General features: G+C 37.0%; 1 protein-coding gene across 1 annotated transcript; it reads right to left on the bottom strand.

Annotated features, from left to right (window-relative positions):
• Window positions 1-16,250: 16,250 nt before the first annotated feature.
• LOC145060937 (uncharacterized) lies at window positions 16,251-18,055 on the bottom strand. Its single transcript, XM_079008270.1, has 2 exons — window positions 17,814-18,055; window positions 16,251-17,192 (listed from the first exon to the last, which is right to left on the bottom strand). Exons 1-2 carry the CDS (start codon window positions 18,043-18,045, stop codon window positions 16,411-16,413), a joined length of 1,014 nt encoding a protein of 337 aa, XP_078864396.1. The 5' UTR covers window positions 18,046-18,055; the 3' UTR covers window positions 16,251-16,410.
• Window positions 18,056-18,722: the final 667 nt, after the last annotated feature.

The raw sequence follows: 18,722 nt of genomic DNA, 5'->3' as shown, positions 1-18,722 counted from the left end.
ATAAAGTCAATTCCATATTTCAAAGTCATTATTTCTCAGTCCATCTATCTCTCAAAACCCAAATTTAAGACAAAATCACCAATGATTTGTCAAGAAAAGAGGATTTCAACAACTTTATTAGTTTACTGACATGTGGATTTCTATCATGTTTGATAATTTTGGAGTAAGTAGGCTCTAAATATCTTGCATCAGGGCGATTTGGAGGTTTTTATCCTCATATTATCTCTTTTCTTTATTTGTCCCCTTAGCGTTTTTAGTTAATTTGGTTAAATTGTGTAGAATTTGGACGGGGAGGTTGTAATCAGATTGAAATATGATTCTTTTTTTCTATACATATCATATGTTTTGGTTTAAAATTTGATTGTTTAAATCACATAGAGAAATCAAAATTCAAAACCTACCAAATTCAATTGGTTATGTAGGTGTGAACTCACTGATGTTTGTGTTGCTTGTGTAGGATCCAATGAAGATGTTGTATGCTTCTCCTATCTCCAATCTTATGATGCTTGTTCTGCATCTTCTAGGCCACTACACATCTTTATGATGAGAAGTTTGGTTTTTGGTACCCTTTTACAGAAGCTACTCATGGCTTTCTATGCATCTTTTCAGTTTCTCTCATTTCCAATAAGCCATGTCTTTACTATTTATATGCTCTTGAACCCAAACTTATTGGTTTTCTATTTAAATCATGTGCTTCGATTCTTAGGTTTGTTTCTGTTGAAACTATTAGAGCTCTTACGTGCACCAATTCTTTGTGAAAAGCCCTATGAGATTCATCATTGTATAGGGTTTTGAATTTTTGGATCAGTTTTCTATTATATTTGTTTTTGAACAATTTCCTTTTCATGCTAAATAGTACATCAATATTAGCTTATTAACACCCATGCGTGGAATTATGAAGCCATTGATTTTTTATTTAAATAATGAAATTTTGTTACAATGAGTTGCCAAGACCAGCGATGTTGTAAGCGGTGGTAACAGTGGGAATAATGACGTTGGAGCTCTAACATTCATGGTGTTTCTACCTTTACATCTCCTAGTATCAAAAGGATACCTAGGAATTAGTTCCAAAATCAAAATGAGGGGTATGTTTTACTTTATTTTCTTTTATTTCCTTAATTTAGAATCTTGGTTTTCCATGCCTAATTGCAGTTTTTGTTATTTCGTATGATGGAAACATTGAACGCTCCACCTTCTATCCATGACTTCTCAACATTATATGTTTTTTCTAATTTTGACCTCTCTATCTGTTTGGTTTCCGGGTTTTGGAAATCAATCACATGGTATTAGCGTTTAATTAATCAAAATTCCACATATTACTACTTATATAAGTCAACATTCATTATCTTAAATGTAAAAGTTTGAGGGTTTTTAGTCAAAATTACGTTTCGACCCTTTTTCCCAAATTACCTGTATTGCCCATTCTGAATTCTTTTACTCCTATATGTGAACTCACATAAGGTTATCACACACTTCAAGGGAGGGAAGTATGATTTATTTGAGTTTTCTTACAAGAATGTTTGATTTCAAATATGTCAGTAAGAAGTCAATCTATTGACTTCACTCTTTTCCAAGAAAGTTAAACTTTTTGAGTTTTTTGTCAAAATGATATTTTTTACCTTTTTGTCTGAAAGGTATGACAATTCCTGTATTGAGAAATTTGAATTCCTCTACTCATATCTGTGAACTTGGCATAAGGTTATTACACTTGATTGGAGTGAAGTTTGATTTTGTTTGAGTTTTTTACAAGAAAGCTTGATTTTAAATCTGCCAATCTGAATTTCTAAAAGACCTCATTTGTTAGAAATTTTCAATGGTAGATAACTCATCTTCCCAATAATATGTTCAAGTTTAAGATTTTTATATTACTTCTAGCATGCTCAATATAATCTTTAATGGTAGACTTCAACCTAGTTGTTAAGACATTGGTAATCAGATTATAAACTATAAACATTGCTTTTAATCCAATTTTAAGTCATTTAAGATACGTTGTTGATTGGTCACTGTTTAGTAAGATTTTATCACACCAAAATTAATATTATTTTCTTTAAAGGTAACTAAAAATATGGTCAATGTTAGTTTATATCAGCTAAAATAATTACAGATTCTTCAGTTTTGTCACCTGTGTCGCTTTAAACCGAACAAAAAACTTTATAATGATAATAAAGTACCTAAAGGATAAAACTTTAGATAAATAATTTGTGTATAAGTTCTATTTCCACCAAAAACTATATAATAAACATAGAAATATAAGGAAGTAAAAGAAATCAACTGCAAGTGGTTGCTCAATGCTCATTCTACTTATTTTAATTAGAAAATGGTCGAGTCAACTTCTCTGAATACCATAGGGCACAATTGTAATTTCGTTAATTCTACTCATTCTTCTTCTTCATGTCCAACAGGCATAATATTGTTTTTCCATTAGGCAAAGAATGTCTTATTCCACCACAAGATAGAGATTCCATAACATGTTTTTCTTTTTTCCCATGTCCTTTCATCTATGGTTTTAGATTTATCAGCTTTATAACCTGATGACGGATGACTTACAGCTGACATAAGCACATCGGAGAATACATGTGTGAACGAATTCGTGTTTCATGATCTGGATGTGACATTGCTAAGATCAAATAGTGAAAATGCCTGAAAAGTTTAATACCCGAAAACATTCATTATATGTACCATGATTCATTTTTAAGGGGTGATTGTTTTGTGGATACCGGTGGAATTGGAATATGAGATTCTATTCCATGGCATCCAAATAGACATAATTAAATTCCACTGGGATCCTTCAAGTTGCATGTTTGATGGATTTCATTCATAAGGTTGGATGGAAGGAATTCATTTTTATTCTCCATTTTTTAAGAAAAGACCAAAATACCCTTACCTTTTCTTAGTAGGCTATGGAACGGAACTACGATGTTGATCAAGATTTTGTGTTTTGAAATGAAGATGACGGAAGGGTATATGTGGGCACTTGGGCTACAAAATATAAAGAACAAATTTATGTCGATGGGACCTTTGAATGGTTTTGATGACTTGGAATATTGATTATGTATATAAATGGGTTGACGGTATTTAATTTGTTTTAAGTTGTGAGTTGAAAAAAGATATCCACATGAAGAATATTGAAATACAAAAAAAGTTCCAAAATACATAGATAAGAAAATTTTGTTGGAATATATAAAATCTTTGACACATATTGAGCTTAACAAAGATTGTTGTTTTCCTGTTGGGATATTGAGCACAAATACTTTGAATATATCTATAGTTTTCAAAATTTTATTTTAAAAAATGATTAATGTTTAAACCTTCACATTTAACTATTATTTGAACCTGTGGGTTTCATACCTAGTCATATCAATATAATGAAACATACTAAGTTGTTATCAATACCATTTGTATATATAGGACTTTTAAAACACATGTCCTCGATTCATTTTGGTCTGATTAAAAGAAGGGATAATGACTTAAAGGGTAATATATTATTTGATTTGTACATTTACCCCCTTCAACTTGTTAAACAGCACATATTCAGTCCTTATGACCGGCTACTCCAGGTTAGCCGAGAAAAATGACTTCATAGGGTAATATATTTCTCAATTTGTATACATTTCCATGATATTTTTTTCCCACATTTAGTCCTTAATATTTTTTGTTGCAAAATAAGTCATTTTTGTTTTTGTACTCATTCAGTACTTATGACTGGTTTCCTTAGGTTTTTCTCACGAGATATTATGTGAGACAATAATTAATGAGGTGTTTGGGGCTGACATCTTACATGAGACAATCTTTAATGAAGTGTTTGAGGCTGTTGATACTTATGTCCATCGTGATCTCGACTGCTTAGTTGCTTAGGTCTTGTGTGTTAGGACATTGTAACTTCTTCATATGATATCGTATTTTAACGATGATATCATATTTTAACGATCTTTATATCCACGTGTTCGTTTTTTGAGTTTACTAAAACTTTCGTTAAGATTACTCTTGTAAAAATGTAATATATTTTTACTTAGGATTTTTATAAGAAAACATTCATACATGCATTCATAAAAACGTATGGATATAAAGATCATAAGTAAAAATATATTAATTTTTAACTGGAGTAATCTAAACGAAAGTTGTAGTAGATTCAAAAAATGAACATGTGTATATAAAGACCGTTAAAATTCGATACCATCTGAAGAAGTTACGACGTTCAGAACACAAGACCTAAGTCAAACCACAAGACCTAGGCAGTCAAACATTCGAGATCGCGATGGACATAAACATCAACAACCCAAAACACCTCATTAATGATTGTCCATGCAAGTACTGAATGGATACAAAAAACAAAATAACTTATTTTGCAACAAAAAAAAATATTAAGGACTAAATGTACAAAAAAATATCAAAAACTAAATGTATATAAAGTGAGAAATATATTACCCTATTAAGTTATTTTTCCGGTTAACTTGAGTAACCGGTCATAAAAATGGAATGTGTACAGTTTAACAGGTTGAATGGGTAAACATATATGGAAAAAAACTAATTGACTAAATGAGTACAAATTAAAAAATATATTACCCTTTTAAATTATTTTTCAAATATGAAAAGGGATCATCAAATATTTATGTTGTAAATTAGAAAAAAACATGGTGTCACCAGTCGGTTTTTTACTTCATTGGAGATGCTTTAAGTTGGTACAAGCATCAAAGCCAACAACAACCTGTTGACTTCATGGGACGAATTTTCACAAGCCTTGGAATTGCGTTTCGATCCATCTGCATTCAAAAACCATTAGGCGGCCCTGTTTAAGCTTCGCCAATCCACATCTGTTATTGCATACCAAGCCGAATTCGAACGTATTAGCAGCTGTGTCACTGGTCTATCCAACGATGCCCTACTTAATTGTTTTTTTCTCCGACCTGCGGACAGACATCCAAAACAAACTTGCAATTCACCACCCAACCTCCCTTAGCCAATCATATGGCCTTGCCAGCTGGTTGAGGACAAACTACAAAGCTCCAAACCACGTTACACCTTTAATCGATCCTACAGTTCACCCCCTGCCCTCTCGAACCCCCCAAACACCACCACCCATACAACCTCAAACACCAGCCCTACTACCACCAGTCGCACCACCGACCCTGCATTACTACCTTCCCCCCACAAGCAAACCTAACCTGCCTTTTACCAAACTCTCGCCGGATGCCTTGCAAAAAAGGCGTGCTGAGGGCTTATGCTTCAAGTGCCCAGAAAGATATTTCCCTCGACATAAGTGCAATTCGCCCAAGTTCCTACTCGTAGCCAATTATGATGATCAAGAGCCATACTGTAACATCCAAAATTTCAAAACAATTAAAACTTTTCAAAATCACCCATTTTATTAACATTGTTGCAAAAGGTTTTCAATACATTATTAAACAGAGTAATTTCCCAGGTTCAATTCATAAAACACCAACGCGAGGAACGGTACGATCACGCCTTTGCCTTGCCACAGACTCTTGAGAACCTGAAACATAAAACCACAACTGTAAGCCCGAAAGCTTAGTGAGATACCCCCAGAATACCAACCACATATACGCCTTTCCAGGCCCTGACCTTCCGGTCCATGTGTCTCAGGGGACTTCCGTCCCTGCTGGGTAAACCTTCCGGTCCTACCCACGCCGACCTTCCGGTTCATCACACAACATAATCGCCTTCCGGCCCATAACATATCGCCTTCCGGCCCATAAGCATAAAGTGCACATATAACATAACAAACAATCATATAACAGTTCATAGACAACAATCGATCACAGATCACATATCATAGCATTACTCTAACAAGTTACTGGTCTAACCGGTCACTATCATAACATTACTCTATGAATCAGTCAACATACTAGATGCATACATACGCCTTTCCAGGCCATGACCTTCCGGTCCACATAGTAATGCCTTCCGGCCCATAACATATATTTCCTTCCGGCCCATAACATATAACAACTGACAACTACCCGGATTTCCATCCGATAAAAGGGTTGACACTGGTGCCATAAACCCTAGCGATGTAGTGAGGATAACTCACCTCGAAACTGCCGACTGAACAGATAGCTCAAGCTGCTCCGATCACTGATACGATCTCCACTCCTGGATAGCCGCCAATGCACTGAACTCAAACGATAAACAACAATTACCAAAATACCCCTGGAACCACTGGTCAATCATTGATCAAAGACAAGGTCAAAGTCAACCCCTGACTGACCCTACTCGTCGAGTCAACCCAATGACTCGCCGAGTCCCCATACTCAGAACTTCACTTAACCCGCGACCTAACTCGCCGAGTCACCCCAAGACTCGCCGAGTTCAACGACTCTGAGTCCACTCGTCCTTGACTCACCGATTCCTTAAGATTCCCTTCCTACTCGTCGAGTATCCCCTTTTTACTCGACGAGTTTCTCCTGGAAGAATCGCGGGGCCACCCCGACTCCACTCATCGAGTCTGAAGAACAACTCGGCGAGTCCCAGTAAATCTTCAAGCCACTCGCCGAGTCTGAAGAACAACTCGGCGAGTCCATGCCATGCAGACAAGCAACTGCTTCCTGAAATACGTATGGTCCCGAAATACACAATCATGGGACCTTCTGGACCTCTAACCATCCTATTACTGGGTTACAAACACTTGGGCAACAATATAATAATCCATCTAATCACCCAAATGGGTTTCATAAACCCTAAAATCGTGCACACATCAATATAGCAGAAATGATCCGAAATATTACCTGAATAACACCCTCTCTGTGTCTCCAAACCTCAGAACTCGATCCCCTTGATATTCCTTTGGCCAAAACTCTTCTTCTTCTTGCCTAACAAATTCTTCAAGATTCCAAAAGCTTTCTCTCCTGCTCTAGACGTCCACAACGATTAGGGTTCTTCTCAATCGGCCAAAAGACGGACAATGACGGCCTAAGAGGCGTTATATACGATCCAAAACCAAACGGCTAGGGTTTCTGCTGAACAGCGTCGACTCGCCGAGTCCATATCTGGACTCGTCGAGTCCAGTCGCGAACCCGCGACCAAGTCTGCGGTCCTACTCGGCGAGTCTAGGCTCCAACTCGCCGAGTCCCCTCTTAAAACACCCCCAAATCATAATTATATCAGTATTTGAAATTCCGGGCTGTTACACATACAAAACCACAAATGCACTCGTCACAACCGTCAGACCTCCACCGTATCATCAATTTTTCATCCATTCGACCGCCGCATTTTTTGGTCTCTCATCAACATAGGCTTTACGCATCACAGACTACATTCAAAACCAACCCGTTTCCATCTTAATTGATTGCGGAAGCACTCACAATATTGTACAACCGCACATCGTCTCCTTTCTAAAATTACCACAACAACCCATTCCAGAGTTCCTGTCATGGTCGGAAATGGTGCCCATCTCACCTATACCTCACCTATACCGATGTCTTCCTAGACCTCTTTATATACATCGACAATACAACCTTTACAATTCCCTTATTCGTACTATCGGTCAAAGGCGCTGATCTCATATTGGGTCTCACTTGGTTACGTACACCAGGCCCATCTTAGCTGACTTTGCCATACCCCAAATGGCCTTCTCCATTGGGCCCAAAACCATTACCCTACGGGGAAATAACCCATCTACCCCAGTCTCTGGTCCACAACTAAAAACCCTACTATACACCAACATTATAGCTTCCCTCCACGCCATTTACTTCCACTTCGAACCCACCATCTCCCTAACCCTAAACATTGATATATCCCATTCTGACCCAACCATCCACCAACTCCTTCACAAATATGGCAACGTTTTTTCTACCCCTAAATCACTACCACCATCTTGTCCTCAAGACCACCATATCCCCACCCTTCCCACTGCCCACCTGTCAATGTGAAGCCCTACCGGTATCCTCATTATCAAAAAAAAATCATGACTAAGATACTAAGCAACATGCTTGAGGATGGAATCATCACCCCCAGCCAAAGCCCGTACTCATCCCCCTATTCTTCTCGTCAAAAAGAAAGATGGAACATGGTGCTTTTGCATCGACTATCGGACCCTTAATGCGATTACCATCAAGGATCGGTTTCCGATACACACCGTCGATGAACTGTTAAACGATACACAGTGCATCCATCTTTTCTAAGATTGATCTTCATGCGGGATATCATCAAATAAGAGTGGCTGTCACCGACACACAAAAAACTGCTTTTCGTACCGTCGACGGCCACTACGAATTTCTGGTAATGCCTTTTGGGCTTTCTAATGATTCGTCTACTTTTCAGGCTACAATGAACGACATGTTCCGTACCGCCCTCCGACAATATGTATTAGTTTTTTCGATGATATTCTTGTATACATTTCATCACTTCACCAGCATTACACCCACCTCAAAAATGTTATGGATAACTTAACCACACATAATTTCCATGCCAAGTATTCTAAATGCCAATTTAAAGTCCCTACCATCAATTATCTAGGTCACATTATTTCAACAGATGGCGTGACCGCTAACCCTGCAAAATTAGAAGCAATCCAAGTCTGGCCACAACCCATCTCTTTCACCACTTTACACGGCTTCCTCGGCCTTACAAGCTACTACGTCCGTTTTGTATGCCACTACGCCCAACTGGCAGCTCCCATAACAGACCTATTAAAACTTAAAAGGTTTGCATGGAACCCATCCGCTCAACAAGCCCTTACCGATCTTAAAGCTGCCATGAATTCCCTTGCCACACTCACCCTCCCCAACTTCGATGAATCGTTTGACATAACCACCAACGCATCGAACGTGGCCATCGATGCCGTCCTTTCCCAAAGAGACCACCCCATCACCTTTTACACCAAGAAGATGTGCCGACACATGCAAGCATCGTCTACATATGTTTGAGAATTATTTGCAGTCACAGAATCTGTAAAAAAATGGAGACAATATTTACTGGGTCATCTTTTTTGCATTTTCATTGACCAAAAGAGTCTGAAACACTCGCTTTCACAAGTCGTACAAACACCCTAGCAATATAAGTGGGCCACCAAGCTGATTGGATAGAATTTTGAAATCTTTTATAATCCATGAAAAGAGAATAAAGTGGCCGATGCTTTGAGTAGAATTTGTTGGTGATTTTATATCATCAATATTATTTAAGTGTAATAGGATTAAATTTTGTTGACCAAAAGTGATCTTGTTGAATATTGAACAAGTTAGGATGGTGTAGGAGTGCACAATTGTTCAAGTTTTTCAAGATTCAAAGTACATTGTTATTTAGGGGCGAAACCCCTAAACGAACGGGGGTCCGGGGGCAGCGCCCTGGGAGCGGGGTCCCAGGGGCGGCAGCTTCTGGCGGGTTCCAAAGGGCAGAGCCCTTGGCTGGGATCGAGCTGACCCTTTTTGGACTATGTTGCTACATTAAAAAAATGCATCAAAAATCCAATTTTAGAAAGTCGACCCTTTTTCCCAGAGATCCGTTTAATGACAGGTTTGGTAGTTTTATGATAGTTTGTAACTGTCTATTGATAGTTTTCAGACAGGGCAATGGTTCTGTACGCTACACAAAGTGGATCCAACAAAAGGGTTAAACTAAATTGGGTTAATGTTACGGTCAGCACTTAATTCCTTATTGAAATTGTAGTTTTAACTTTATTTTTTGGATCAATTGAAATGATCATTTTATACGTAATTGTGTAGTGTCCAGTTCAGCCTGGAGCTACCGAATGTGGCTACTAGATGCTAAGGTTCATGAAAGAGATAGTGGAAGAAGGAATTGAAGTGTTGGTCAAAGACAATGTAAGGATATAACATTCTACTTTCATTACTATAATTTAATAGGAAAGGAATTGAAAAAAGGATCATTTTATGGCATCCTACTCTCACAATTATAATTGAAATATTAGGTTACATGCAAAAATAAAATGTGCTTTCATTTATTTGAAAGTACAATGCCCTATTAAGAAAGAATAATTTACATTTTATGCTTATTAGTTAAATATAGCAACTTACTATTACAGAATATGTTAATATGCTATTTTTTATTAATAAAAACAATATGAAATTTTTTTCACAGATTGGGGATGGAAAAGTTGAGTACACAACTGATGATATTGATGAGATACGTGAAGAATGGTAAGAGTTTGTTACAGGCTTCATTTATCGATGATTATGGTCGTTTGACAATGTATATGCAAAACAATGTTATGGTTAACAGTGAAATGCTAGGTAAGGTCTTTTAACATGTATTGTAATGCTAGGTAGTCTTTTGACACACATGTACATGTTTTTGCTAACTTTTAGTAATTACTTAAGGAAACTTGATATGTATGTAATGTTGTTAAGTAAGTTGTTTGACGTTTAGATGAAAATGAATGTTTTGGTATATATATTTGTCTTTTATTATGTGTATTCACGTTGTAAATATGTGTCGTAAATGCACGTCGTAAAGGGGTATATAACTGGCAGCTGGAATTTATGACATGCAAATGATAGTAGATTTAATGATACGCATTGCGAGTTGTAAAGGCGCGTTGTAATGTTACGACACGCAATGGCGTGTCGTCTGCCTTTATGACAGGGCCTTTCTTGATAAGCATTACGTGTCATAAACATGAGCGTCGCAAGGTTACGACACGCAAATGTGTGTCGTCTTTATTTATGACAGCGCCTTTCTTGATACACATTGCACATCATAATTGCGCGTCGTAAATGTGCGTCGTAAATGCGCGTCGTCTTCCGTTATGACAGGGCCTTTCTTGACGCGCATTTGCGCGTCGTCTGAGCGTTTTATGACACACATTGCGCGTCGTAAAATGTTGTTTTTCTAGTAGTGAAACTGCCCTCTTCCTGGAAAGATTTTAAACATAATCTGAAACATAACAAAGAGGAATTAACTTTGACTCAACTTGGAAGTCATTTACGGATTGAAGAGTCCTTAACGACTCAAGAACTTGATAACAAGTCATGTTTGCAAAGATCTATATTGGGTCAAGGACTTTCAACCAATTGAAGATGGATCTGTTGTGAAGATGCGAAATGTTGCAACCGAACCAATCAAGGGCATAGGATCTGTTTTACTTACTTTTACTTTTGGGAAATGTTTGTGTTTGAACAATGTTTTATATGTTCCAGGGATTCGTAAGAATCTCGTGTCTGAAATTGTATTAAATAATTCTAGATACAAACATGTGTTAGAAAGTGACAAGTATATCTTGTCAAGACATGGTTTTTTTATGGGATTTGGCTATATATGTAATGGAATGATTAGGCTTAATATTAATTATCCTTTTGTGATAATTCTATTTGCATGTCTTCTAGTAGTACTAGCAATAATTTTCATAAATCTGAATTATGGCATGCTAGACTAGGACACATTCATTACAAGAGATTAAAAGACATGTCTAAAATGAGTTTAATTCCTGCTTTTGATATGAAAAATAATGAAAAATGTAAAACATGCATGCTAACTAAAATCACTAGACAACCTTTCAAAGATGTTGTTAGGGAAAGCAAGGTGTTGGATCTTATACATAGTGATTTATGTGATTTCCATGCAACACCTTCCCTTGGAAACAAGAAGTATGTTGTTACTTTTATTGATGATGCATGTAGATATTGTCATATCTTTTTGCTACATTGTAAGGATGAAGCACTTAATAAATTTAAAATTAATAAACAACAAGTTGAGCTTCATAAAAATGAATTAATAAAAGCATTGCGTACTGATAGAGGTGGTGAGTATTATGATCCAATTTATTTTGAATCAACTGGAATAATACATCAAACCACAGCTCCATATACACCATAACAAAATGGTGTAGCTGAAAGGAAGAATAGGACTTTGAAAGAAATGGTTAATTCCATGTTGTCATATTATGGTTTAAGTGAAGGGTTTTGGGGTGAGGCAATGTTAACTGCATGTTACACCTTGAATAGAACTTCAAATAAAAAGAGTAAGAATACTCCTTATGAACTTTGGTGTAAAAAGGTACCAAATTTGAGTTATCTCAAAGTTTGGGGTTGTAGAGTAGTTGTAACGCTCACTGAACCCAAAAGGAAAACATTGGGTGAGAGAGGCATAGATTGTATCTTTATTGGATATGCTGAGCATTCCAAAGCATATAGATTCTATGTTTTAGAATCTAATGACTCTGTATCTGTAAACACAGTGATAGAGTCAAGAGATGCTATCTTTGATGAAGAAAGATTTACATCTATACCTAGACCAAGGGACATGATTCATCAATCTTCCAGCAAGAGTACTACTCGAGCTGAAGATGTTTCTGGTGGTGCAACTTCTGTACCTGAACCTAGGAAAAGCACCAGAGCTAGAAAAGCTAAGTCTTTTGGATCTGATTTTCAACTATATTTAGTTAAAGGAACAAGGAATGAAACTATTTCTCAACATCAATATTGTTTTAATATTGAAGAGGATCCAAAGACTTTCAGTGAAGCTATGGCTTCTAGGGATGTTCATGTCTGGAAAGAGGCAATTCATGATGAGATTGATTCTATTATGCATAACAATACTTGGGTATTGGCTGATTTACCTCCTGGTTGCAAGGCATTAGGATGTAAATGGATCCTCAAAAGAAAAATGAAGGTGGATGGCACAATTGATAAGTATAAAGCCAGATTGGTTATCCAAGGATTTAGACAAAAGGAAGGCGTTGATTTCTTTGATACTTATGCTCCTGTTGCCATAATATCTACTATTAGATTATTATTAGCTCTTGTAGCTATACATAATCTTGTGATTCACCAAATGGATGTGAAAACTACATTCTTGAATGGTGACTTGGATGAGGAAATATACATGAAACAACCTGAAGGGTTTGTTATGCCTGGAAATGAACACAAAGTGTGCAAGTTGAAGAAATCATTATAGGGTTTGAAACAAGCACCAAAACAATGGCATCAAAAGTTTGATGATGTTGTCTTGTCTAATGGTTTTGCATTAAACCAAGCTGACAAGTGTGTATATAGCAAATTTGATACTTCTGGTAAAGGAGTCATGATTTGTTTATATGTGGATGATATGTTAATTTTTGGTACTGATTTAGAAGAAGTTAATAAAACCAAGAAATTCTTATCATCCAGTTTTGAAATGAAAGACATGGGGGAGGCTGAGGTAATTCTTGGTATATGAATTAAACAAGGAAACAATGGGATTTCAATTTCTCAATCTCATTACATTAAGAAGATATTGAAAAAGTTTAACTTTGAAAATTATTCTCCTGTTAGCACTCCTATAGATCCTAGTCTCAAGCTTTTACCAAATAAAGGATCTCCAATATCTCAACTTGAGTATTCTAGGGTTATTGGTTGTCTAATGTATGTCATGGTTAGTACTAGGCTTGATACGGCATATGTTGTGGGAAGGCATAGTAGATATACTAGTAATCCTAGTTCACATCATTGGCAAGTTGTGAGTAGAGTATTCAAGTACTTGAAAGGGACCATGAATGGTTTAACTTATAGTGGATATCCTTCTGTTTTAGAAGGTTATTCAGATGCCACCTGGATTAACGACTTAGAGGATCACTCCTCTACAAGTGGTTGGGTGTTTCTTCTTAGAGGAGGTGCCATTTCTTGGGCATCTAAGAAACAAACTTGTATTACTAACTCAACCATGGAGTCTGAGTTTGTTGCATTGTCTGCTGCTGGTAAAGAAGCTGAGTGGTTAAGGAATTTGATTTATGAAATTACATTATGGCCCAAACCGATATCTAACATTTCTATCAGATGTGATAGTGCCGCAACCTTGGCTAAGGCTTATAGTCAAGTGTACAATGGAAAGTCTAGACATTTAGGTGTTAGACATAGCATGATTCGTGAGCTCATCATGACTGGTGTGATATCTGTGGAGTTTGTAAGAACTCGGTTGAATTTAGCCGATCATCTAACCAAAGGGTTAGCAAGAGATCTTGTGCACAAGGCGGCTATAGGGATGGGTTTAAAGTCCACTTAAAATCTTTTATATTAAGATACCCAATTCCCATCTAATGCAATATTAGATGTTGAATTCAATGTGGAAAGCTTGATATTTGAAGATTGGAACACATTTTAATGATCATCCCAAGGTATGTGTTTAGTACTGCAAGTTAAGGAGGTTGAAAATTTATTACTTAATAGTTCTTTGAAAAATTGCATTTGCAGGTGCAAGAATAAAAGAACTACCTATATAAGCATGAAGTTTAGCTGCTTCAAGAAGTTAGGGATTGGATTTGATATGCTTATTGAAGGATGGGACACAAGCTAGTAAAATATAGTGTCAAGTTAGAAATTATAAGAATGTAAACTGGTGTGTGTATTATCTTCATGTATTCACTTTGAATAGAAAGGGTCCAATCCTTAGTGACACCCTGATATTTGAATATTTGGATTGAGTAATATACTAATATGAAATTCAATCGTCACAACATTTCATTTATGCATCAGTTTGTTGTTGTTTATGTTTTGTTTTAAGTTTAATCAGTATTACACTTAAATGAGGGAGGTTTGTTAGTTATTTTATATCATCAATATTATTTAAGTGTAATAGGATTAAATTTTGTTTGACCAAAAGTGATCTTGTTGAATATTGAATAAGTTAGGATGGTGTAGGAGTGCACACTTGTTCAAGTTTTTCAAGATTCAAAGTACATTGTTATTTAGGGGCGAAGCCCCTAAACGAACGGGGGTCCAGGGGTAGCGCCCATGGCGGGGTCCAAGGGGCAGAACCTCTGGCTGGGATCGAAAAAATGCATCAAAAATCCAATTTTAGAAAGTTGACCCTTTTTTCCTCGAGATCCGTTTAATAACGGGTTTGGTAGTTTTATGATAGTTTGTAACTGCCTATTGACAGTTTTCAGACAGGAATAATATATCCGTTTTTTGGTCATTTTTCTGGTACATTTTGATGAACATTTTCACATATATTCTTAGATTTCATTCTCTGAATTTCATCCAATTGAGTGTTCGATCTGTACCATCGAAATACTTCAATTTGATAGTGAATCACGACTTTCAGAGAAATCTATTCATCCCCTATTTTCTAACAGAATTGATGAGGTACAATTATTAGCCTTATCTTCCATTAACCCCACGTGGTGGCAGCCTTACAGGAGTTTTATAGGTCACAGGAAGGGCAAGCACTGGCCACAAAAATGCTCAATAACGACGGTGCCTTCCAGCTTCGTGACGGCCTCATATATAGCAACACCAAACTGTTTATTCCTGACAACCGAAGGAACCAAAGTCTTGGCACCGCCTCTTGCACCTTGCAAAGTACTGGTATAATACGTCTCACCATTCGACCATCCGAATGTCACCATTCCAAACTCTTTATGGTCGTCCAATACCAGAAAACAACCGCTACATAGCAGGTGATTCTACAGATGTTACCATTGATCAAACCTTGCAGTAACACACTAGACTTTGTGCACTTCTGAAAGATAATCTCCGCAAGGCTCAACAACGGATGGCTAGCCTTGCAAATTCACACAGGCTTGACAAACAATTCAATGTTGGCGATATGGTATACGAAGCTATCGACAGAAACTGGTTCAAACTCGTACCTCCAAGAAACTCAGCAGAAGGTTCTATGGGCCTTTCAAAATCTTAGAAAAAGTTGGTTTCGTCGCTTATCGACTCGCTGCATCTCGAGTTCACCCGGTGTTCCATGTATCTCTACTTCGTCCATCGCACGGAAACCCCACTCCAACACTATTTCCCGATTTCTGTTACGACACTCCAGATGAAGAGCTCGAGGACGAGCTTGTTCTCTAGGGGATGACAATTGATACGAACCCAGAGCCCAGTCCAACAAACCCAGTTGAAGGCAGCCCACACATGCGACCCAAAAGGAACAGGAAGTTGCCTGCTCGACTGTTAGACTAGAATCAAAGCCACGTTCACATTTAGCTACATTTAATTAAGGATGAAGAGCAGGTCTCTCCTTGACCAATAAAGAAGCTACAACTTCAATTAATTAGGACCCACGTTTATTATTTCTGCATGCATGTTTCCCAATTCTTCTAGAAGTTTGTTAGATTTTTAATTCTATAAATTGTATTTGTAACTGAAGTGGCTTAATGAAATCATTCATAAAATTGCCTCAAGAGCTTGTCTTATATCTCTGTGTCTTTTGTTTTCTTGGAGTTTGACCCACTCACGGGTTATAACAACTTTAATGCATAGTAGTGTAAAAACTAGATATGCTACCATGACATGAAACCAATAAACCTAGCCAAAAATTGCATCCGATAGAAATTTAACTTTTATACTTGATTAAAATTAAAATATAATTTGAGCAGTTCAAATAAGACGAAACCTTGCATTACATTTTTCCATTGAGATATTAAACATTATATCTTATTTATTAATCATTTTATAGTGAATTTATCTCCAGAATATATGATCATTATAATTCTTTGAAGATCGTCACCCCTCATTTCTTGCAAACAATTCCATTTCCATGGAACAATCCCTTGGTAGAACAATCTAATGTTCCGTGCTCCTTGATCATCTGCTTCTCATTTCTCGAATCGTAGATGCACTCTGCGCAATCGGACGACAACAAAGAGGTGGTTCTATACTTGTCCTCTCCTCCTACAACCGCCATAGCCACCCCTGGCTTCGCCGGATTTTTGAAATCCGGCTGATATGTCCTACCCAACACCCCTTCCACTCCGTCGGAAAGTCTGCTAAACTTAAATTGAACTTCCAAGTGAGCAAAGCAGTCATCAGAAGGCACTTTGTAGCCATGGATTCTGTCGTCTTCCGCCGTTACGGGCACCACATTCACCAAAATCTCCACCACTCCAGGTATGGTAACAAGCACACTGTTCACGGCAGAAGTCCTCTCCACTTCGATTTCACCCTCCGGCGACTTCCATGACGAAAAACCACCATGAGCTAACGAAACATCTTCTCCATCGTAGCAGAATTTCAGGTGGTCGATTCCGCCGTCCCAGGTGGCGGATTTAATAGCTTCTAGGGAGAAACTGTGGGAATTGAAGAGGAGACCCAAGGCTTGGATCCAGGTGAAGGGCCTAGATCTACCGGTGGGTTGGTGTCCGATGAATCGTCCGTTGATTTGGAGGTTAGAATCGGAGACCAAATTGAAATGCTCGTTGACCTTGCCGTGAAAGTAGAACACGATGTTGTCTCCTCCGATGAATCGTGGGTCGCCGCATGCCGATCCTGGGCCACCACAGTCCGGTGTATATTCTACAGTGGGTGGAGGGAAACATTTCAATTACATAAATGGTCCTTATTTAAACTTTTCATTTACAAAAATGGTTCTTATAATTTAAATTATACAGAAAAGGTCCCTAAATTTTTATTTACAGGTCCTGGGTTAATAGAAAGTTATAAAAACGGTTCCTTTGTAATACCAAACTTACATAAATGGTTCCTTTGCTTCATAAAATCACAAAAATGGTCATGTATTTTGCAAAATTACTGACTGATCCCTTTGCTTCATAAAATCACATAAATGGTCATGTATTTTGCAAAATTACTTACATATTCCCTATAGAATCAACTCTATGTTTAAAGAAAGACTTTTCTTATAGAAAAAGAGTGCTTTACAATGCTATAACAGAGTATTAGTTTGAGAGAGATTTTATAAATAATGTGGTGTAAAAATGAAAAAAAATGGGAAAAAAAACTGGAGGGCTCAATTTGCAAGGCCAAAAACCATTTCATAGTTCCCCTACGAAATAAGTGGTTTCGAGTGGAATTTTCTTAAATAATGGCTAATTACTGAGAAATGCTTAAGCAAAAATAGCTATATTTGTCTTCTTTTTTTTTTTCTTAAATGTATAACGAAAATGAAGATATTCTTACTCCGTACGCATATAGACTGACATTTAGGGTCCTCACAGTCAATGCGACAAACTCTAGCGCGAGGGATGTAAGAGTGGCTTTCAGGGCATTCAGAAGGGCATTCGATATATTTCCCTGGACAACGGGACCATGGCCCACAATAATTGGATGTATAAGCTTTCACCTCAGTAATTGCACCCAAAACAACAATCGTTGCCAAAATGATAAAAAATAAACTTCTATTGCTTCCCATTTTTATGGTGTTGAGGGTTTGTTATATAAATAATTCTGATAAATGCTCTATTTATAGCATGTTCTTTAGGTCCGGGAGGTGGACTTCATTCACTTCTTCTATATGTCAACTTTCTAACTTGTGAATGCTTATAGCTTTAACCTCAAGAGAAGGGCAAACTGGTTAGCATGATTAATGTTTCTATTTAAAATATAAAAATCTTATAAAATTATGCAACTTGAAGTTGTATATTATTCATTATTAGTCAATCTCTTAAGTTTATTTTTATGCAGAATGTACAAGTCAAGGAAGCATAAAAAAGGGTTGAGAGAGAGAGAGAGAGAGAGAGAGAGAGAACAAATTTAGTTTAAAGAAATCCAAATTGTTTGAGAAATAGCTTCATTAAAACTTAAAGAGGGTGATATTATTCCATGGCTCTTAAATATTTCCATGGCTCTTAAATATTCAAATATAACTCGATTTAATTAGGCATGTTATATATAACGTTTATCTTACCCTTAAGTACAATTTTGCTTGCATTTGCATCATGAAAGATATAATTAGATCAACCCAACATATACTATGTGGATGTATAAGGACTTTTTTTATGATTACTACTGGGTATATTAAACTCTTTAATGACGGCATTTGTTTGCAAGCTTTCTATATAAGGCTGTTTGCTATTTGCACACCTCATA

Source organism: Lactuca serriola, chromosome 7 (genome assembly GCF_051521515.1).
Source record: "Lactuca serriola cultivar US96UC23 chromosome 7, Lser_US96UC23_V15, whole genome shotgun sequence".
In the NCBI taxonomy this organism is placed as follows: Eukaryota; Viridiplantae; Streptophyta; class Magnoliopsida; order Asterales; family Asteraceae; genus Lactuca; species Lactuca serriola.
Note: the sequence above shows the minus strand (reverse complement) of the source record. Positions and strands in the feature narration are given on the sequence as shown.